At 32.7% G+C, this 24,596-nt stretch overlaps 1 protein-coding gene across 1 annotated transcript; it reads right to left on the minus strand.

The window, feature by feature from the left end:
• Positions 1-2,744: 2,744 nt before the first annotated feature.
• LOC131077793 (uncharacterized) lies at positions 2,745-16,314 on the minus strand. The gene is made up of 5 exons (XM_058015345.2): positions 14,895-16,314; positions 10,857-10,906; positions 6,407-6,535; positions 3,129-3,266; positions 2,745-3,046 (listed from the first exon to the last, which is right to left on the minus strand). Exons 1-5 carry the CDS (start codon positions 15,802-15,804, stop codon positions 2,924-2,926), a joined length of 1,350 nt encoding a protein of 449 aa, XP_057871328.2. The 5' UTR covers positions 15,805-16,314; the 3' UTR covers positions 2,745-2,923.
• Positions 16,315-24,596: the final 8,282 nt, after the last annotated feature.

The raw sequence follows: 24,596 nt of genomic DNA on the forward strand, positions 1-24,596 counted from the left end.
ATACATAGCAAAAACTGGACCTAAAAGTGATCAAGGTTATCAACCTTGAGAAAGGGACATGATAGTCATCCCTCCGCAAAATTGCTTGTTTTAAAAAAATTGTAAATTTTGATGTTTATGTTGCATCTTTCACCATGAGATTTTTCTGTTGCACTAAGTATTCAATGATGCTCCTATTCCTCAACTTCTCGTGGATGCCAATGCCAACTTCTAGAATCAAGACTAGAATGTCCTCATCATCCAAAAAAAGTAGCTCCATGAAGGGTTGATATGTTTTCGAAGTGTCCTTTTGAGTATTGAAACATGAAATACATTGTGAATTTGGCTATGTTCTAAAAGCTCCAACTCGTAGGGAACTTCTCAAACTCTCCTCATGATCTTTTATTGTCTATAGAACTTGACCGTGAGCTTTTCTAATTCCTTATTCTTGATAGAAAATTTCTTGTAAGGTTGCAACCTAAGAGATACCGAGTCTTTGGCCTCAAATGTCCACTTTATGCTATTTCAATTAGGATAAAACTTTTACGTGTTGTATGCTTCTTGACTACGTTTGACTAAGTTTAACTAAGGCACTAAATGTCATCTTAATGTCTCAATTAAGTCACTAAATGCCATCTAAATGTTTGACTAAGTTTGACTATCACTAAATGTCATCTAAGTCACTAAGATCCTTGAGCGTCATCTAGACTATGATTGACTAAGTTGCTCATAGTAGAAACCTTGGTATCTACAAGTGCCAAATCAACAAAAGTTAATGCCTCATATTCATAAAGTTCCATAAATGGAAATATTTATTTTTCAAAGATAAACATGTGTTTGACTTTACAAACTCACTATTTTTGTTTACAAGATTTTTCGATGGTAGTGTAGGTTACATTTGTTTTATGCTAAGCTTGGCTAGCCAATTTTCTCCTAAATGACATCTACTATGGGCATATCTCATGGAGTGTTTTACATAGATTATTTCTATTGTGTATAAGCTCATAAATCAGGGTTGTTTCTACTCTTTTTATTGAAATAGATCTACTTCAAATCCACCAAGTAACAAAATTGATTTCTTATATTCATTAACATCATTAACATACTAAACTCAAAGGAGTCAAACTTGGTTGTGAAGAAGGTGGACTTTATTATATAGAAAATGTAATTAAAAAATATTTTGTATAGCATATTTTTCTTCACACAAACATTGCTTCTTTTCTTGTCTATTCATATTCTAGAGAACATGACTTTATATATTGGGCAAACATATCCACCAAATAAAATTATTCTTAGATAGTAAAGGATTTATACATGTGTCTAAATTAAACTCTATTGTATGCAACACATTTAATTTTTAAAGAAGAATCCAACTTATGAAATCTTACATAAGACAACTAAAATCTAACAAAATTAATTTTAGTATTAGAAACATCTATGAATAATCATTTAAATTATTAGATGCAAAATACATTTTAATAGGTTCTAGAACTAATTAGGTCTAAAAGTGTCCCTTCACAACTATTGGAGGGCTTAAGAATTGTAGAGATGAACATCATACTAGCCAAAGTGACTATTAACACACTGCATGAGGACAAACTTCATTAGTCTTGATTATAATTATTTCATTGTGGCAATGATATTTTTAGCAATTAAAATGCAAATAAATTATCTATTTCCTAAATAATGCACATCTTCAACATTGTAATATCAAAATAGGAGCTAATAAAAGTAATAATCAAGGTTGATCACAAATTGTACAATTATTAAGTTTTTAAAAATGAATGAATGCAATAGTTACACACAAGAACTAACAAGATGAGGAACCTTCAAATATATAGTTAAATAATAAAATTAAGATCATTAAGAATGAGCACTAAAAATTGAATAATTTGTATACAAAACTTAGAAAAGATTAAAATACAGAATAAAAAATACTACATTCAAATATATCAAATATAAGTCACTAAATTTTGATTGAAAAAAATCAACTATATTATAAAAACAAGGAAAGTATCTCACAAAAATATAAGAATATTATTATATTAGAGACTAAATTTTTAAGGTAAACTAATAGGAAATTATCAAAAAAGATTCAGTTTGATTTATGAAATTTCTTGTTAAATGTCTATATGAAAATAATTTTGATGATATTAATTTAATCTATGAAAAAAATTGAATTTACAATATAATCTTAAAGAAATATGAAAGTTGGGTTGGGGACTTGGCTTGGTCACTGATATTGTTTATATTTTAATCACACATTTAATTAAATTATATAAAACATTATTAAATTTTATTTTTATATAAAAACTCATCAAACATTAAAATAGTTTATAAAACAACAAAAGAAATCTAATTGAACTACATTACTAGACATCAGTTTTATAATAAAATTCGATGTTTCAATATTACATTTTTCAAAGTAAAAACAAAATAAAAGAATCATATAAATAATGAATGGTGGCTTTCTCAAAAATTAAATTGAAGTTAGATACAAAAGTATAATATTTTTCAAATTAAATAAAAATAAACAATTTAAATAGAATAAAATAATTCTTAAATAAGAAGAAATATGTATCCCTCTATATATGATATGGTTTGGTATCTCTAGACATTTATTAGTTTAGGTTATCAAGCCTACCTTTTGTTGCACCTCAATCATTTAAACCGTCCAATACTCATACATACATCCTAACAATGTTAGAACCAAATTAGTTCATATCAATGCAATCATGTCATAAATAAATTTATAGCGCACACCATTAAGTTCCTAACACACACAAGTTCATATATATATCAAAATTAAAAGTGTTCTTACAATCTAAACATTAGAATTTTGCCTTCATCCAAATCACACCAAATGTTTTTGATAAAAAAAAACAGCATTAACAAGGACGCTGACCCAACAAAGAAACCTCAAAAAAAAATAGTCTACACATCACTACACATCACTAATAGCACTGTATACTTCTGTATTTGGTTGCCCTGAAATGGAGATAGGTCCTTTATCTCCAACTTGTCCTGGGATATATACAGCGTCGGAGGAGAAAACACCAACAACCACCTGCAAATAGCAATTAACTTAGAAACCCTGTTCAAAAAATAAACTGTGTGTGATTCTAAAAACAAAAGACCAGAGCCATCACCTCTACAAAGCTTGCTGCAATAAGGAGTCCTCCAACTATCCCCCGGAAAATCGTGCCATCTAGATGAATCAATGCAACACGGAGGCCATTATTGTCCTTTGTGTAGGAACGTGACAAAGAAAGAATTTCAAATTCTCCCTGAAGCAAATTGCATACAATGTTAGAACCAAAACTAAACAATTAATTAACCAAAAAAATGTAAGATTAAACGAGTTATTGTGAAAATTGTAAATGGAATGGATTAACACTGCACCGTGTGTGTATATATATATATATACAACAAAATTTGCTTCAAATTAAACAAGCTAGCAATTCATAAAGAAATCCAGAGATAACCTCAAAAGTCAAAACCAACAAAAATTAGACAATGGAAGCTTCAAAGAAAACTAGTAGTTCATGGATGTGAGAAGACTTCCACCAATTTGAAAACAAAATTCTAAGATAAATGAACATCATCAGATCATCCCTGGAGACCAGTATCTAAAAATTAAAGACAATAATGACAAGCAAGCTGCAGAATAATATTAAATTGAAAATATAAAACTAGAAGAAACAACTCCTCCAGAGATTCAAAGAGATATAAAATATTCACATTTTACAGCTATACAGATTTAATTCACAATTAAGAACCAAGCAATATTTCGATAGAGCATAATTGTATTTAATAAGTCACGTTGTACAAGAACTGTGATCAACATTTGAAAAAATTCTAGACGGTCATTATTTGAAACCTATGATGTGAAACTATTTACTATATATTGTAGATCCATGAAAAATTCTAGAGCGTGGAGGAGAGCGGAAGTTGGAAGGAGGAAATAGACGTGAAAAAGGAAGAGGAGGAGGTGGAGAATTAGGAAGAGGAGCCCATTTTTGGGGCTGTTTGAAAAAAAAAACCAGTGGTAGAGGACTTTTTTATGGGCAGGAATGGAAGACCTGCAATAAAGAAATGTAGAGGATAGCTCGAGGTCTGCATGGATCTTGAAAGAAAAGGAGAGATGGTGAGTGGCGATAGGCTGTGAAGGGCAAAGATATAATTTTATTTTGTAGCAGATTCATGTAAACTAAATTGAATTGAAAAAAAATGAGGATTTGATATTAAGTTATATGAAGTTGTGTTGTGAGTTTGTATTGAGAGTAGAGAGTCTTTACATTAAAATATAAAACATCATTCAATATTTTAGATGGTTGAATTTCAAATAAAAATAGCACCTATGTCATTGAATATTGACCAATGTCTATTCAAAATTAAGGTGATGAGGTAATTGACCAACCAAGATACAAATTTAGTGTAAGTGACCTTCATTATGGAAGCATTCCATAAAAGCATTTTTTTTCATTTATCTTATATATTGTTCTATGAGTGGTATAACTTTACCCCATCTATTGTAAGAAGAATAGTTTGTTTATCCTACGAATAAAGATAGAGGTAAAGACAGTATTTTAGGTCACCACCAAGAAGACATCTATCTAATATATGTGTACAGAAAACAATGCGTACTTAACACTTTTCCTCTGTGTTTTGTACTAATTTTAGTGTCCATTTTTAGATAAGATTAGCACTCATTTGGCTTGTTTTTGAGCCTAACCTCTCACAAATATATCAATCCATTCAATCTAGAACCACTCTACTGTCAAGACCCTATTACTCTTTATCTACAATGTTGTGTCCCTCCGCTAGTGTCAACTTAAGTCTATCAACCTTGGGGTTGTTAGGATTTGAAGAGCTCTATTCAACCTTGATCCATAATGAGAATCTACTACCATTCAATGTCCTCAAATTGTAATAACCCTTTCTGGTTGATTTGCTCAGAAATTGTTTGTCATGTATTTCAAACACACCAAAATGGAAATTTTGACAAATTCATAAGGGAAGGTTAATATCACAAGAACAACAATATTGTGTCATTTTCAAATATAAAATGAAATGTCATTTTTGTGGATCTTGTGCTATAAATTTCTGTTAGAATGCTTATCAAAGAACACTCATATTTATACAAACTTTCGAACAAAATCAGCCAATAACCCATATCCTTGTGATATTGAACATAAGTCCTTTGGCTGACAGAAGAACATTAAATCTGGATTACCCATGCAGTGGATCATTGAGACTTTAATGGTGGTAATCCCATCAAAATCGCACCTTTAATGTTTCTATGCATAGGTTAGGGCTGCGATGAGATTAGGAACATATTTCTCCCTAAATATGGGCAGTTATAGTGATGGAAGGAGCTTAAACCCCTATTCAAAAGCCGACGACCATCTCCATGTCTTCTCTAAGTCTATAATTTTCCTTTTAGCAAGTTATGACTGGTTCGGTTGCCATTTTCCCCATGAATCTTCATTTTCCCTTCACATGACCTGCATAATTTCTATCACTACCGTCTGTAGGTTGCCTTTGACTAATTTAAAATAATTATTCCAAATGAATTTCTAAATCAAATAACTTCTCCAATATATTCAAGAGCTCAAAAGCACATGTTATAAAGGAACAACCTACTGAAGAAAACTTCACACAAATTTATTTTTACTTGAAAATTTCTATAATTTGTATCTGTAAATTTGACAAATCTTAGAAAGACATATTGTTCGATTCCAATCTCATATTCCACACACATTCAATACGCACACACATTCAATACTGATGTGAATTTCCTCAAAATCCACCTCTACAATTGAATAGGAAAAAAATTCAAGTCAATCTCACCTTAGTGTTTTCATTCTAAGAAAGTAGAAATTTGTTCAACTCCACAACTAAGGTCTTAATAAATATCAAATTTTAAGAAATAAATAAAATGTGCCTCCCCAATCTCTTTTTACAATCCCTTGTAGAACTTTCCAAAAATTATGTTTAGAAAATATTTTTTAAATAATAATCTTTTTAACTCCTTATAAGTGACTTTATATTGTTTTACTTTTTGTCCCAACTAAAAGCACTTTATAAAAATAAAATATTCAGATTAATAGCACAATTAACTAAATACAAGTTACTTGAAGAATATACATTCAACTCAACCTTATTTCACCTAAAGGAAACATCTTTAAAAAAAAATTACAATGAGATTTAATAATATATCTACCTTTGTTACTAATATTAATATTTCGAAAAGCACTCTTTGACTAAGGTTTTTCCTTGCATAGACATTTTTCTGAATATGGTCTATTTTTTAAACTTTATATTGCTAATATAAATGGCACTGTTTCATCACCACAAAAAGCAAAAACATTTGCAATCATCCATAATATAATTGAAAGAATGTGAAAAAGCTTCAAAACCTTACCTTATGGTTTACAATTCTTCTGGGCTCAAACTCCTGAAAATCCACATTAGAAATAGTTCCTTTTGCAGAGATTATACAAACAGTTAAGGGTGAATGTTGATAAAAAGACATAATTTTCTCGTGCACATCCTGCAAAATAATAGAGTACAATAAGAATAACAAGCCAACTAAGAAGTTAATCTATTAGTAATGTCAGACTAGTGAGTCATTCTTTTTGTTAACGCCCCAAATGAAGACAATACTCTATTACCAAAGAAGACAATTAATGACACCATCAACCATAAACAACTTTAAATTTTAATTTACCCAATAAATCAATGTGTATAATAAGCTCTTATAGAAACTAATTTAAGATACCAGGTTAGAAAATATTTACAAATTTGTGGATAAAATCAAACACTAAGCATATTCAAACTAGGACTCAATAACTAGGTAGGAGTAAGATGTCTCTCTACTTAGGGTTTTGTGCATTGTATTCTCTCGTATAAATTATACAATTTGTAAATGTTGTATGAGATTTCTTCTCATAGCATTATACTAGTTTTTATTAATTCTATGTACCATCATTTCTAACATTTATGACTTAGTTTTTTCTTTCTTTTTTAAACAGATTCAATTAAATGTCATGGTGAAAATTACATGAACATGCAATTCTATATCATGTTTTGGACCCATAATAACTAGGTTACCTTTTATGTATTAACTAGCATGCAAGTTGATATATTTTCACATGGAAGTTGGAATGTGACCTTATCCTATCTTGTCCCCATCATTATGCATTTCCATGATTCAAATCAAATTCTACATCTAACCATTCATCACCTTAATTCAAATTCATGGATGTGGAATTGTCCTATCAATTACACGTCAAACTAAACCTCATATCTTTAAATTCAATTTATAAACCTTCCCCCACCCATTCCTAAATATATCCATAAAATCTTGGCAAAGTTTTCATTTTTTTGGAAAAAAATATTAATTTCTATTGGAAAATCTTTTCTTTATTTGTTTTAAATTTTATTGACAATTATTTGACATCGCACGAAATTGGTAGAAAATATTGGTGAGTTTTCCATTAATGTTATCAGATTTCCACAATCCATAATTTCATATAACTCAATATTTTTGGGTTAGATTGTGTGCAAATTTTTGAATCAACATTTCGAATCACACTCTGTGATCCATGATCCTTGAATCAACGTTTCGAATCACACTCCGTGATCCATGAATGTGATTCGAAACGTTGATTCAAGGATCATGGATCACGGAGTGTGATTCGAAACGTTGATTCAAAAACTCGCACATAGTCTAACCTAAAAATATTGAATTATATCAAATATTTCATTTTTTTTAAAAAGGAATGTTAATTATCACGAAAAATACTTAAAATAAAATAAAATTCTTATGAAAAAAGGGAACAAGGGGTGACAACGATCAATGAGTTTAAGGGGTAGTGCTTCTTATAAGGATCGAGTGGGTAGTTCCCCCCCATGGGCTCAAGGGGCAATGCCCCTTGCAAGGGTTAAGGAGTTAGAGCTCCTAAATGCCTCTTGAATGTAGTAGTTAACCTCTTCTAGACTAGGCACTCTCTTTGGGAATAGCAGCAACAATTATGGCTTATTTCTCTCCATGATTTTCTTTGAAGAAGGTGACTTGGTCTTCATGCTTGAAAATCTCTTGCAAAAATGCTTAGAGGGTTGCCACTTTCTTGAACTTGACTTAGTATTTTTCTTAAATTCCTTTCTAAGTCTCTTGCATAAGAATAGGTTCTCCTATTTCTAAAGGGAGGCTTGATGATGCTTTTGAATAGTTATAGCTACCCTTAGACAAATACAAGATGATAAGAGCTTGTTGATTACTAAAGTTTATTATAGTTGTATGAATAGATTCATTCTATTGACAAAAAAGTGTAATTGTAATTCAATTAAATACGTTTAAAACAAGAATAACTCAACAAAAACTTAGTAACTAAAAACAAATATTACATTAGTAAAAGTATAGAGAACTTTGATTTTGTTATTTCATGTCAAGTATAGTGTATGAGGATTAAAAAGAATCATAATATATTATAAAAGGGTTGATTTTAAAAAAAAATTATTTTACTTTTACCTAAGAGGGTTTATGTTAAAACTATATGATTGGTTCTACAATAGTAGGTAAGTGCTACCACCATTGAACATAGCCAACTATTTTAGGGGTAACCCAATGTTTCTACCAAACCCTTATTAGAAATAAAATTAAAAGAAAAACTCATTAGTGTTTAAAAAGTTTAAGTCAAAAATTCATCTATTCAAAATTAAACTTGGAGAAGTTAGAATGTCATGGCTTTAACCCTAGACTAGTAAGTTACATTTGTCATATGCTTTTATTTTTTTTCTTGAAAGAGAAAACAAAAGACTTACTAAATTTTTTAATAATGAATATTTGAAAAACTCAAGAAATGATAAGGGCAAATGAGATAGATGGTAATTACTCAGGAATTGAGATTAATTATAAGTTTTTAAATTGGAATGCAATTATATTTTTTTCTTTATGTAACGAAAATGTTATCAAGAAGATTTAGTATCTCAGGTCAACACTTTTGAAAAACATATGATTGCAAATTATATAAAATTGATTTCACTGAAAATGATTTGATTCCCACAAATATATTGACAACATACAATTGTAAAATTATTATATAGAAATCTATTTTAAAAAGTTTATATAAGGATCCTATAACAGCCTATATAATTTTTATTTATTTATTTTAAATGGAAGTTTAGTCAAGGGCACAAAGCTGCAGATCAAATCAGCCTGGGGCACGATCCTAGTCTCATCCCTTATGATGTAGGAGCTTTGCACTCAGCAAGACTTGATCCCTGATGGGTTCATTTGGAGCCATTCAACTACACCAACAGACCAAGGTCCATTGACACAGCCTATATAATTAGACATCAAACTCATACACAAGAAATAAACCTAATATAAACTCATAAGTTCATTGAAAATGATTCTATTCTTATGAAAAATATATAGACGAATTCACAAAATGATATCATTATTAAGATTTAAATATAGAAAAATGATACAGAACCCCTCCTAAAGGTCAAGTAATCTTACATCATCTAAGCGAAATTCAATCATTGTATTTTAGTTTGGAAAGTGTTTTGTGTTTTTGCTATAATTTTGTTTTTGGAGGTTTGGAATCCTAATTAACCTACCCCAAAGTTCATTGGTTCTGGATATCGGTGCCAAACAAAGCAGGCTCTTGCCTTTGCTAAGACAGCAAAACTCCTCACAAAACTGCATGAAGCAGAGCATTGCACTAATGTGTTGTATGCTGCCACACAAGCTTAAGAAAGCCACATAAGATCCAGTCCGCATATCAGAGACTAGATATGTTAAGGATCCGTTCTCTGGGCAACAGGTGGAAAACAACACACTCTTTTTGTTAGTTATGTCAAACTCTTATGAACAGTCCAAAGTTTTTAAGTGAGATTCACAAGCGTACACGAGTAGCATAGAATCTACAAAATTGTTGGGTTGAAGCTGAAGCATCAGGTTTCTTTAAGCAACAAGGACCTTTCAAACCCCACATCAGTGGGCACGCCAATAGTCACCGCATCAACATAGAAGTGATTTATTTCCTTTTTAGAAGTAGCTGGAGTCAGAACTGAAGTGGAACTAAAGTCAGTACAGGGATTAAATCAACTTGTAAGAGGTTTAGATCGTAATGGAGGGTTTTTCAAGTTCGCTAAATATTTAATTCTTGTTTATGCAGCTATCAGATTATATTTTTGATCGTGTTTATTAATTAATTAAAAATAAAAAGTTATTATTTTAATTAATTGATACTGTTAAAATGTGCAGTCTGATGATTGCATAGATATTGCAGAATATTTATTGGGCTGGATAGTGTATGTTATTTGGGTTTCATATAATTTTGGAGTGGTCCATAAGATGTACAATTCTACATTCTTTTACAAATATTAAAGAACATGAATTTTTCAAATCTTTTTGTCATTATTTTGTGTTCTTGTGCTTTCATTGTGTAAATCTTAATAACTGCTAGCTAATTGTTCAATTAACACACTGATCATTTATATCAAAAAAATATATTACTTCTTCAAAAACTTGTGTTGTGAAGAATTCAATTTCTGATAAAAATTATATGTTCTACTAAAACATAGATAAGTTTCTAAAAGACAAAGTTATTTAAGAAAAAATAAGTTCAGCCTAACACTAGGTCCCAATGAATAAAACTACAAAGAAGTGAAAAGTTTTCCATTGAAAAGTTTTTAAATTGAAGACTTTTATTAGAAATACAAACCATCTAAATCTCCTAGTATCTCCTAATCATAAATAGTTACTCATTCTCAAAATGGAAGCAGGACACCAAAATATCATTTTGAGACAGAAGAGATCAACCCAAAAAAAAAAAAAATTGGGAACAAGCCGGAGTTCTTACCTCCCCAGGTGCAATGACAATGACTCGAAAAAGTCCTGGTTCCCCATGCTCTGTGACACAACTTCATTAGCATTAGTAATTATGTACAGCGGCACCACATTACAAATTAAATGGAACCAAAACATAAATCACCACGTACATTGAACAATAGAGTATGTGACAGGCACTGTAAATAAATAAAAAGTTATCTTATTGAATGGTTACCATGCCATAATCTATAGTATTTGCAAATATTTGAATGTCTCTGTAAATATTCAATACTATAACATCTGATGAATAAAATTAAACAAAGATATCATATGGATGAAGAATTTTCTAGCGCTTAAAAGCACTATTATTAAAATAGTTTTGAAATCATATGGACGACTTTTCTAGCATTTACAAGTACACTTATTAAAAAAATTTGGATGTGATTATTAATGGACATGATCAGCGATTTCTTATAATCATCGAGTGTCTATTGTACATTACTGTTAACGATGAAATGCATACAAATTAGTGAATGATCTCAAGGAGTAATGTAAGCTCCTGCTTTTATGGGCAGGGGCATAAATAATTTTGTTGACAACTAGCTTTATGTGTAAGCACTCATATTTCGCGACAGCAAGGAGAATTAACTGACGCAAAAATAGGTTAGATACATAATAACAATATGCCTATCGAGCCATAAATGATTACTATGCACTAACAATCACAAAAGCCAAATGACTAATTTGAAAACTGAAAAACTATGCATTCTGATTTGGAATCTGAAAAATAGTTTAGCCCCACAATAACAATATGCCCATCGAGGCTTAAATGATTACTATGCGCTAACAATCACAAACAATTAGAAAAGCCAAATGACTGTTATTTATTGTGGGGCTAATTTGAGAACTGAAAAATTATACATTCTGATTTGGGAACTGAAAAATAGGTTAGCCCCACGAGAACAATACCTATCGAGCCATAAATGATTAATATGCATTCTGATTCGGAAACTGAAAATCTATGTTCTTGTGAACTTTATGAGTGCAAATAAAAGGATGAAATCTTGTTTCTTCTTCTAATTGACCAGAACCTTACCTAGCAATACAACATGCCTAAAGTTTCCCATGATTGAGCTGGAAATGATTACTAACAATCTCAAAAGCCAAAAAAGGATAAAGATTGTCTATTGAGATGCGATTTCTAACAGTCTCTGAAGCCAAATGTCTACTAATCATTCCCTTCAACGTTCTAATTTGTAAACATTGTGTTCTTGTCAACTTGAAGTTGCATTAAGGTTAGGAGCTCACTGTCTAACAAACAGACACAAGCCACACTGCAACATGCATAGACTCGCCATAATCATTTGCCCTTAATCCTCTACCTAATAGCAGACACTAGATCTTTAAGTTACAAATTTGTCATCAATATAAGTTCTTGTAGAGACATATACTGTAATTAAAAAGTCAATCGAGAAGAGAAGTATTAACACAAAAACGCCTTACTTTCCATGCCATCTTCATATTTGCAAGAAGGAATGCCCATAGATTTGTAGATAAAATACATATAAATCTAATTTTAATGTGTGGACAGGCCACATTGGTAAGAATACAATCTAGATTCAAATATTTCTCAAGCATTGATGTAAAGTTGAAGTAAACTATAATACAAATAGAAGATATAGTAGTAGCTAATGGTTTCAACAGAAGACTGGGTGGTTACAATGAATGCAGCGTTTATTTCCAACTATCAACAGCAGCTATATGCTAAATGTTCAATGTCTTAATGGCAATTATAAAACACGACATTCCCATAGCAGAGGAGCATTCTTTCATTTGGCTTTTATGCTAAAGATGGATATGGGATTGTGGGAGTTAAGTGGATTATTATTATTTTTATATTGTTAATCATTTACAAATATTTTTAATACAAGTCTTTGTGATTACAATCATGAGATCAATATCAGCTCCTTTCAAACAATCATGATAAAAATCACCTATGAAAATCAAGAATCATAATTTAGAGGTTTACTTATTTAGAAACCATCTCTGCACTAGAAGTCAACTGTACAAGACTTAGAATCTCAACTTAAAATTTCATATTAGATATCCTTTTGAAATTTGAACTTGATTTGCGACAATGAAAATTCTATACTTTAATCAATTAAACTCGACCCCTAGAAACATTTGTAAATTAATTGCTTCAGTTAGGAAACCTTTTGCTACTTGGTGATATTCACCACACCACTTATGCCAGCAGTTACTCGTAAACTGACTCCTACGAAACGAATCAGGATATGAGTCTAACTGTATTTGCTATCCTGAGTCTAACTGTATTTGCTATGTTTAGATGTAATTAGTAATGGCACAAACTAGTGGAAAACAACTGTTACGTGATTACTAATCTAAGTCTGTGAATGTTTCAAGTAGAGTAGCAGACTCGTTGCATCATTTATCCAAATGGATTTTCTCCTTCTCCACTCTTGAGATATGGTTGACAACAACATATGAAAAAACAAGCATTCGCTGCACATTGGCTGCAGCCTTCAAAGAACTCTGCCACTGGGTATTTTCAGCAATGCATGCTTATTAGATGGATAGTTAGGATAGGATATATAAAACTATGTTGTTATATTATAAATCAGATCATTTTAATTACTTTGTTATTCAATGGATATTTATTGAGATTTGTGTAATTCTTTCTGCCTCTGTGGCATTTATTTTTATTTGAATTGGTTTAGCAACTTGCAATTTAGAGATAGAGAAGTGTCTACATCAATTTGGCATTAAAGCAATACGAAAATCCTTGAGAGGTTGAAGAAATATGTGATATATTCCATCAATGCTTTAAAAAAAAGACTTGTAACTTGAAAGGGAAAAGGCATGTCGGCCTGTGGATTGACATTGCATAATTTGACGGAGGATTTTGGAGCTTTCATCTCTCCTATGATGCACCTGAGGTTCTCATAGACCACCCAGCATCCTCTTTGCTGACTATGTCCAACATTGGTCTTTCACATGGACCTTTTTGACTGGTTGTGGACCATATGATTCTTTGATTTGAATATTGTTCCAACGTGGAAAGAAATTTTGCCATCCTAACCAATTGCTATGTTGAGTTCTTTTGCCATCCAAGTGGATCAATCGGTTGTTGACCTTTATTCTTGATATAGTAGACATTTGATTTGGTTTTCAGGAAAGGATCAAAAGAAGGAATATTTAGGTTCAGTTATTGGTGGTTTATAATATAAATTTATAAATTATTGTAAAGTATTTTTGTCTGTTAATTTATAATTCTAATAAAAACGGAAGATGTTAAGTTCAAATCTCTTCAAAGATAATCAAATAAAAATAATTCTAAGTGAACATATGAGTTGAGAAGGAAAAGAAGGAATACCTAGGTTTCTGTTATAGGTTGATTATAATATACATTTATAATCTCTTTCGGAAGCACTTTCATCTGTAAAACCTACAACTCTAATAGGCACCTAAGATGTTAAATTCAAATCTGTTCAAAGACGGTCACTGAAAATAACTCTAAGTGAACATGTGACTTGAAAAGGAAAGGAAGAAATATCAAGATTTCAATTACAGGTTGTTTATATTTGTAATATAACTTAATATTCTCTTTGGAAAGCACCTCTGTCTGCAAAACTTATAACTTTAATGGGAACATAAGAAGTTAAATTCAAATCTCTTCAAAGACCATCAATAAAAATAACTCTTCAACATGTGACTTGAAAGAAAAAAAATATCTAGATTTCAGTTACAGATTGTTTATAATATAAATTTATAATCTATCTGAAAAGCACCTCTCCGTAAAACCTATAATTCTAATAGACACCTAAAATGTCTCTCCCAAGGCTGCCAATAAAAATAACTGTGGCTTGATTTTATTGGTAGAAAAGGGGCTTCAAGAAAATACGTAAAGCAACTGTTAAAATATGTATAGAGACTTCAAAAAGAAATTAGAAATAGAACAGTGCACAATCTTAAAACAAATGATGCAGCAACAGCAGAGAGCCTTTCAGGACACGAAAAGATTGAAATTGATTTAAAGCAGAAAATGTACCAAATTGAAGGTCCGGAGGCGTCTTGGTTGAACCCAGAGGCAGTTTGGAAGCCCGATTGTCCGCCTGGTTACTCAATTTTCTTGGTCTTCCACGCTTTCTTTTCTCTCTGTCTGGTGGAGCTATTGGTGGAGCTATAGGTTGAGAAACCGTGTCAATCTCCGTTGACTGTGAAATCACATTCACATTCACGTTAACATTCACATTATTGCTCTGTTCCAAATTATGCTGCTGTAGCAGCTGCACTTGCTGATTTTCCATTTCCGTATTCTGCCACTGCTGAAATTGCATATTAATATCATGCTGCTGATGATGCAGATGCACATTACCATTCTGATTCTGCTGCTGCAGCTGCAGGTCAACATTCTGGTTCTGCTGCTGCAGGTCAACATTCTGGTTCTCCAGCGGCAGGGTATCATTCAAAAGCTCATTCGGATTGTCCGCATGTTTACGCAAATTTATCGGTCTTCCAATTGACTGAGAAACCTCATTCATATTCACATTTTTGCACTGTTCTGAACGCTGCTGCCGTTGCAGCAGAACCCGCTGAATTTTCATATTCATTTGCTGCCGCTTCTGAATTTCCATTTCCATGCTAGGCTGCTGCTGCTGCTGCTGAGTTTGTGTTTGAATATGTGTTTGCGGCATCATTTGAAGTTGTGTTTGCGGCACCATTTGAAATTGTTCCTGCTGCAGAGTTTGTCTCTGTGCTTGTTCTTGAAAATAGTGGTTATTATTATTATGGCTTTCACCATTAAAAGGCACATGCCCACTATAATAGCTTGCACCATTGAAAGGCGCAATCTCATGCTGCTGCTGTAGGTTAAAATTATGGTACTGAAGCTGCTGCAGATTATCATAGACCTGAGAATAATGAGGAGTCTGGTCGCCTCCTGTGTCTTGTTCTTCCATGTTGCGGCTCCTATAGTATTCTCTCAATTCTAGCTTTACTTTTGAGGCTCAGCAATCCTCCAATTTACAGGGTTTTATTTATGTCTTTCTTGAATCTTCTGTTGGGGACAAAACTAAGGGTCCAGACGGTGCAGCTAGTTGTCGGTAGGTCACTAGATGTAAAGCTAGCTATCGATAGGTAACTGATGTAAAGCAAAAAAGCCATATGTTTTTTGAGCAAGAGCCGCCATGATCCTTTACTTATGTTCCTGAAATTTCTCTCTACTTCAGTTTCCTCTGCTCTGCAAGACTGCAACACTTATTTTTAGCCATCTTCACTTAAAAAGCCTTTAATTTGGGGACAAAACTGAGGGTTCAGACGGTGCAGCTAGTTGTAGATAGGTAACTAGGTGTAAAGCTAGTTGTCTATAGTTAACTAGATGTAAAGCGAAAAAGCCATATGTTTTTAGACCCAGAGCCGCCATGATTCTTTACTTCCGTTCCTGAAATTTCTCTCTACTTCAGCTTTTTCCGGTCTGCAACACATATTTTTAGCCCATCTGCACTTAAAAAGCCTTTTATAACCTATTTTGGGTATTCGTTTGAGTTGCTTTATTTTTTTATTTTTTTTATATATATTACTTAATAAGTTATTTTTAGTATTAGTTTGAGTTGTTTTTTATTTATTTATTATTTTTATTATTATACTTGCTCTTTTAATTTCTTATGAACAACTTACTTGTGTGTGTAATTTTTACTTTTTTAGTGAGATATATTTATTAATTTTCAATTTTAAATTGAATGGTTGTTATCTTTTTTAGCGTCTTTGTTGAAGTGGCAAAAACTACTTGTTGAGTTGAAAAAGTTCAATTCCAATTATCAAACTTTTCAAACCTTTTGAATCACCTAAATAAGAAATGCTACATGCAAATTATATTTTTAATTAATTAAATTTTAAAATATTTAATTTTAATTAGTAAAAATAACAATTAAATAAGTGCATTGCATGTTGGATATTTGATATATTTTAATTTATTTTTAACATTTAAATATTAATTATATTATAATATAAATTTAATTTAATTTTAAAATAATAAATTGTATGTTTAATACCAATCAAAAAACTAAAATTATATGTTTAAAATTATTTAAAAATTCAGTTTTGAAATTTTTAATATTATTATATATAGATAAATAATAACAATTTTTAAAGTTTTATAAAATAATAATATTAATAATAATTACCATTTTATATATATAATTTGAATTTTATAAATTAATAAATTATATATTATTTTTTGATAGGTTTCATTTTCTTTTAAATTTTTTACATTTGACTTTACTTGTAATTTTTAATATAAAAGTTAAAAATTTTAATTATGTTTTTATGTTTTTATTTTTATTTATAGAAACATCATGGTCATATGTTGAAGTTGAATGGTTGGTGTGCTCAGGGCAAGGGCTGGAAAAATTCAATCTCCAATTATTAGACTTTTAAAACCTTTTGACTATCTAAATGAGAAATGCTACATGTCAAACACTCGATTCATACTTTTAACAATTTAACATTAAAATTATTTAAAATTTAATTTTTGAAAATTTATATATATATATATATATATATATATATATTGATTTTCAAATTTCTCTAACACCTCAATGGGTCTTTGGCCTACTAGTGAAGCCCTCTGGTGTGCTCACATGCTTCGTACCCTTGATGGGGGACACAAACTTTTCTTTGAAGCCCCTCGTTGGGCTAGTGTGCTCATGGGTTTGTTCAATCTCCAATTATCAGACTTTTAAAGCCTTTTGACTCACCTAAGTAAGAAACACTACATGCCAGAATGTTGGAATCATATTTTTAATTAATTATTTTTTCAAATATTTAATTTTAATTATTAGAAATAACAATTAAATAAGTACATTACATAGTCCATATGTGATATATTTTAATTTATTTTTAACATTTTAATATTAATTTTATTTTTTGTTTGATAGGTACCACAAAGTGGCAATTGATTATAAATTGATCATAAAGGAATATAGAGAAATGCAAGCTTACCAATTAGGGAGCATATAAAAACTAAGAATCAGAAATAGAGAAGCTATGAGAAGGAGAGAAACCTAAAAAAGGACTAAAGAGAGAAAAGATAATGCAACAAAATCCCAAAAAAGGGAATAAACTAAAAGTACCCTACATCAACTTGACCAAGCAAAGAAAATAAATAGAACTTGTACTTTTTGTTGATCTGTTGGAGGAAAGCATCCTCATCCACAACATCCATGCCTTCAATAAGAAGCTTTTTAGCATTGAATTTACGCCCTTTCTTCTTTGGAAGACCGCAATCTAGTTTGGTTTTTCTATTTAAGATTTGAGAAATTGAACATTTCTTAGGAGGATCAAGGGTGAAATCATGCTCAAACAAATCTAGAGAAACATCATCTAAATCATTCATGAATGGAAAAGTCCCCTCAAATTCAATGTGACCATCCTCGGTTGGAGAGTCAACAACCAAGTTATTAGACGAAGGAAGCATAGTAGGAATAGGATCGAAAGGCGAAACATGCTCAAACCTGAGATCCTCTTGAGTTTCAAAAAATTTCCATGGTTTCTCCAAATAAAATATGCATCCGAAGACACTAACTTGAAGACCCATTTCTAGATACTAAATTTCTTTATACCCTAATTGCTTTGAAAATTCTTTGTTCTTTCAACTTTTTAGACATGTTAGGGCAACACATGGGTTTCTTTAAACGTGTGAATGGTGTTTGATTTCATTTAGATTTTTTTTTTATAGTTTACTATTTGAGCACTTCATTTCTTTCATAAATACATTGTTGATGAATTACAATATGGAATGTCCATCTTAGTTTACAAATTGTATCATTTTGTGAGTGTAATATCAAGAATGTTTCAACTACATAAATGATAAGAAAGATAGAACAAATATGTCAAAGAAATAACATATTTCATGATAATTTAATAGACATGTGTGCAAAATATGGATCCATAACTCACCAACTAAGAGAAAAACATTCACCATGCACACCACACATAGGAAATGCAAAGAATAAACTAGGAAAACAACTATTTGCTTACAACCTGTAGCGTCATAAATTGTACACACTTGCTAGGGTGGTACAATTTCACACCTAGTTTAGCACCCGCCTTGGCGCATTTTGCATTTTGCATTACATTTCCCCTTTAGCACTTAATTAATTAAATTAATTAGGTCTAAGGTTCTATTTTATCATCTCCTATATCATAAAATTGGGCCCTTTCATTAAAGTGTGCCCTTTTCATTTTATTCCTCCAATACATCATTTAATTAAAAACCCTAATTAGGTCCTATTTTGAACTTGGGGGCTTGATTTCAGGGGTCAAAACATCTCAAAATCACCTGTAACTTCGGGATTCTCTCTAAAATCATCATATCTGATGGCCCTAAAAATTTGGTGAAAAGTTGTCGGGACCATGGCGCCCGGAGAGGACCATGGCACCCGAAGTGCACATGGTCCCAGACATTTTTCCCGAAATTTTAGGAGCGCGATCCAATCATAAAATAAAGCTTAACCCCAAGAAATTGGCGGGAGATTTAATCTCTAGGTCGGCCAAAAGTTGAAATTAAGACCTAGGGTTTCATATATAAGAGCTCTCTTTCTTCATTTGAAAGGAGGGGAATTTTGGGTTTTTAGGGACCTTCTATGCAATGAAAGAGCAGATCTTTGAAGACTTCAACAACATTCAACATCCATCCATCAAGCATTCATCAATTTCATTCATCCATTTAGGGCTTTGAAGGCATTGAAGAGCAATAGGGGATTACCGACTGAAGATTGGCTTGTACCCCTCCCTTGGGGTTGGGTATGATTTCATGTTGTTTTCATGTCTTTGCATAAGCCTCATTATATCATTTGTATTCATGCTTTAGATCACTTTGCATCTTGATTTGGAGCATTTACATTATCATTTACAAGCAATTAGGGTTTACTTTCTAGGTTGCTCTAGTTTACTTACTTGCATCTTAGGATCTTGCACACACACAAGGTCTGCACACACATTACTTTTACAATACAACTTGGCTATTCGTGGAGGTGGAAATCACCAAAGCGGGGGTTTGACTAAGGCAAAACCCTATATAGCCGTCCAAAACACCTTTTCAGATATAACTACAGGTTTCGAGATTCGGACAATGTCGCAAGTTGTAGATCCGGGAAAAGCAGGCCGAGACAGAACTTCACACCAAATTTCAAAACAGAAGACCAGGACAGGGGCGTGGGGTGCCCTGGTCCTGCTAGGACAGGGGCGCTGGGCGCCCTAGTCCCTGGGACAGGGGTGCTGGGCGCCCTGGTCCCTCTGTCAGACAGCAGTTTTCAGCATTTTTGACAGCTTTCCAAGTTGCAAAACAGCAGTTTCCGGAGCAGTTTCAAGGGCAGAATCAGGACAGTGGCGCCCGCACCCCCGTCCCGAACATTTTCAGTCAGATTTTAACTCCGGGTACGCATTTGCATTCTTGTCTTGTCCTTGTGTTTACAGCTTTCCATTGTTTAAGTTCAATTCTGCAATCTTGTTATTAGTTCATACTTGCACTTTGGGGTTAGGAATTGAACTTGCATCATTTCATCTTTCAATTGCAACAAAGGAATAGAAATCCTAATAGGTATCCCGTGGCTCTCTCTTCCACAAAAAGAAGTAGCCAATTGTGTGATACCTCTAGGCTCTTTCATATTCCACAAGTGTGTGGTTGAAAGTGAGATTAGGGCCCGTTTGCTTAGTGTCACTTTTTCCCCCACACACAACCAAAGTACAAGTTTCAAACTATTTACTCAATAATATTCAATAATGTATTATTGAAAATTGTTGTTGCAGTATTGTTATGTAAGCAGTGTATATATAAAAAAGAATACAAAGACTTTGTTGTTCTAAATAAAGCATAAACAAATTATTATAAACATATAATGAATTCATATATTCAAAAGCATGGAAAAGTCTTATTATAACTACAAGCTGACTAAATTTATTTTTGTAAATATTAAACTTTTGTGCGCATGCAGTTTAGTAATAGTGACCTATATTAGGCATGCATAATTAGCATAAAATTCTCTTCATCTTGGTGTTGCATTTCAATGCAATTGTCATTCTATTCCATGCATATGTTTGCATTTCTCTCTCATCAACCATATGGGTGGGAAGCAATACTTTAAAAATATAATTAAAAAAAAAATAAAAAATTAGTCCAACTCATATAATCAGCCTATAAATGACACCATCAAAAATAAAAGTTTTACATAAGGCTCTTACACAAGTAGATTAAGTCTAGTAAATAAGTGGTAAACTACTCGTGTATGGTGAAGAACTCAAGAAATAAAATGAAAAGTTGTTATATTAAAAATGTTTTAGTTATTTAATTTCATTTCATTTTAGTTATTTAATTTAAATTCATATTAGTTATTTAATTTAAGTTCGGTTATTAAAGTTAATTTAATTTAATTTTGAATTTTTTAATAATTCTTAGATTTTAATTAGCTTTTTTTTTGTATTAAAAATCGAGAGATCAAAATATAGAGAGTTTATACAAAAAAAACCATGGGAGGTAGAGCCTCAACCATCAAGCAGTAAGGTCAGAGACACTAACCGACTAAACATATACAGTCATCCATCTACCAAAAAGAGTCACAAAGGAAAGTATTTAGCATTATACAGTATTCGAGAAAGCAGCTTAGGAACACACTAATTGTTACAACAACATACTAGGCATCTATTGGAGAATCTCATCCTGATTTTCCAACCACGTGGTCCAGCCTTGTGGACCTTCCATCCACACCACCTTCTTCCGATCTAGAATCTCAGTAAACATATCGAGCTTGCCAAAGTAGGGACCTTTGTTATCTTGAGTTCCTTGATCAGCTTCTTTAGTGCATCATCGAAGGCAGTCTGATTTTCCGCAATCCTAGCCCATTCAAATCCAACTTTCATCTCATAAATGAACATAGTTGCATGGCCATCCCTAAGGAAACACAACAAATTTTCCCTCTCGACATTCATCAAGAAACATATCTGCACAACAATTTTATAATGTATGAGTTTTCTAAAAAACCCATAGAGATCTATCATTGCCTTGGAACTTTTCCTCATTTCAAAATTTCCAAATAAACCAAAGTATGAAAGAAGAAAGAATTTGCTAGAATAGGTTAGCATCCTTCTTAAGCCCATGAATGAAACTAGTAATAATATCAAGAGTACAAACATGTTCAGTAAGGGAGATTCCAAACATCAACCAAACCTCTCTAGCAAAAATGCAGTCAAGAAAAATGTGTCATGTAGTCTCGGGCTTCCTACAAACAGAGCATAAGTCATAAGCAGTCGAGTTATTCCTAATAGGCAGTCTATCCAGCATGAGTTGACACCTGAAGCATTTGATCTTGGGGGGGTGGGAGACTTCCATAGTTTCTCAAAAGTTTCTACCAAGTAGAGGTATTAGAGTCAACATACCAAAGGGAGTTAATGTCATCGACCATCGAGGTGTCATAGTTGAGCAATTTGTAGATAGACTTGGCTTTGATCTTGGAGATGAGGGAACCATCCTTCTAAAGGAATGAGAGGTATTTGTGAGCGTCTACATCAATGTTCCTGGCAAAATTGAGACAAGCACGGACATTTTTAATCATATTGTAGGTTCTCTTATGCGAGGCAGGGAGGCCATACTCATTACTAAGATCCTCCCAGCTAATGAGATTATCATGCTCCAAGATGTCCATAAAATACTTAATGCCCTTATTATACCAGCACCTAGCAGAGCATCCTTGGGTTAAGGCAAGGGGTTTATAATTATGGTAGAGATTCCACCATATTGATCTCTCCCCATGCAGAGTGTTATTACAGTCAATGCTAGAGTTGACAATAAGTTTGCGCACATGCTCCCAAGCTTTCCAAATGGACTTAAACACCCAAGTGCCTTGGATAGACACAGAGAAACTACCTGCTACCAGATCACTAAAGGGGAGGGCTTTCCAAGATTTGGCAAGCTTGGGGACACCATTTTGAATGTTATTTCTGACAAGAATCTTCCAGGATTCTTGTCCTTCCAAAGCATGAAATATCCATTTGGCAGCAAGGGAAATTCCTTGCATTCTGAGATCCTTAAGATCTAGCCCACCAAGTTTCTTGTCTATGTGGCACCAGATCCATTTGACTATGTGGGCCTTTCTTTTACCCTTGCCATCAGACCAAAGGAAGCGTCTGATAGATTTTTGGATTTCAAAAATTTGGTAGTTACTGAACATCCAAACAAAGGAGTAGTATATACTATAGGAAGAAAGGATCTTCTAGCAGACTTGAATCCTACCAGCTAGGGAGAGAACCCTATTGTTCCACTTGTTAAGCTTTTTATCAATCTTTTCTTTGACCCAAATCCACGTCTTTAAGAGAGGGAGAAACAAAGAAAGGGATACCAAGGTATCTAACTATTTTATTGGGTCCTCCCCGTGAGTATCCAAACTACTGAAGCTAGTCTGGGGGTTTCTCTTTCCACCCAAGTAGAATAGATTTGGAGTTGGAGATACGAGCACCAGAGGCTCTACCAAAGGTGTCAAGTTTTTTATTAAGGGAGTCAATGTTATGCCTAGAGAGCTCCAGGAAGAGCGAGGTATCATCAGCAAACTGAATGTTGAGCAATTCAAAGTCATCAGGCATCTTAATGCCATGAACTCTAGGAGATAGGTGTCATCTCTTAGGAGGTAGAATAAGGCATCTGAGGCAATAACAAATAGATCAGGGGCAAGAGGGCAGCCCTACCTAATGGATCTAGAAAGAGGAATAGGCTAAGAGAAAGTCTCATTAACTTCAATCAAGGCAGAGGCATCTTTGAGAAGGATTTGAACATATTTACAGAACTCGCTGGGGAAACCAAAGGCTTTAAGCATCATGAGGATGAAGTCCCATTCCACCATGTCATAGGCTTTCTCAAAGTCAACAAAGAACATGGTAGAATCTTGATTAGAAGTCTTGGCCCATTTCATAGATTCCCAGCTAGTGACAAGGTTCTCCAAGATATACCTACCTTTAATGAACCCAATTTTGGTAGAACAGATGAACTTGGGAAGAATTTTCTCAAGGCGAGAAACTAGGGCTTTGGCTAGGATTTTATATGAGACGTTAAGGAGGGTAATTGGCCTCCAGTTTTTTATGAGGGCTTTGTCCCCATCTTTTGGGATAAGTTTAACAATGCCCCTATTGATGGACTCCCCAAGGGTGCCAGTATCAAGAGCTTCAGTGTATATGTAATAGAGGTCTTTAGTGACCCACTCAATATTGGCTTTGTAGAATTCAACAGGGAGTGCATCAGGGCTTGGGGCCTTATTATCCTTGAGAGCCTTAATGGCATCAACAATTTCTTGCATAGAGATTTTGGTCTTGAGAAGGAGAGCTTCATTCTCAGAGATCCTTTTTGGGATAATGTTATTACATCTATTTCTAGCATCTTTCAAAGCTTCATTATCTTCTGAGGTAAAGAGAGTCTTATAAAACTTTTCAAAAGCATCTTTGATATCATTGATACTCAGGAGTTCCTTGTCCTCTACTATGATTCTGTCAATTTTCTCTTTGTTCTATTTTTGTTTGAGAAGGTTAAAGAAAACTTTGGAGCCTTTGTCTCCAAATTGGAGCCAATGATTACGAGCTCTGATGAAGGCACCCCTGATTTTGATCTGTTGATGTTTCCTAAGGATGTCTCTAGCCTGAGAGACCCGTTTAGCCAAGATGGAGGAGGAAGGTTGTAATTGAATTTCATGTTCCAAAGAGTGGAGTTGATTAG

This window comes from Cryptomeria japonica, chromosome 10 (assembly GCF_030272615.1).
Source record: "Cryptomeria japonica chromosome 10, Sugi_1.0, whole genome shotgun sequence".
Taxonomy (NCBI): Eukaryota; Viridiplantae; Streptophyta; class Pinopsida; order Cupressales; family Cupressaceae; genus Cryptomeria; species Cryptomeria japonica.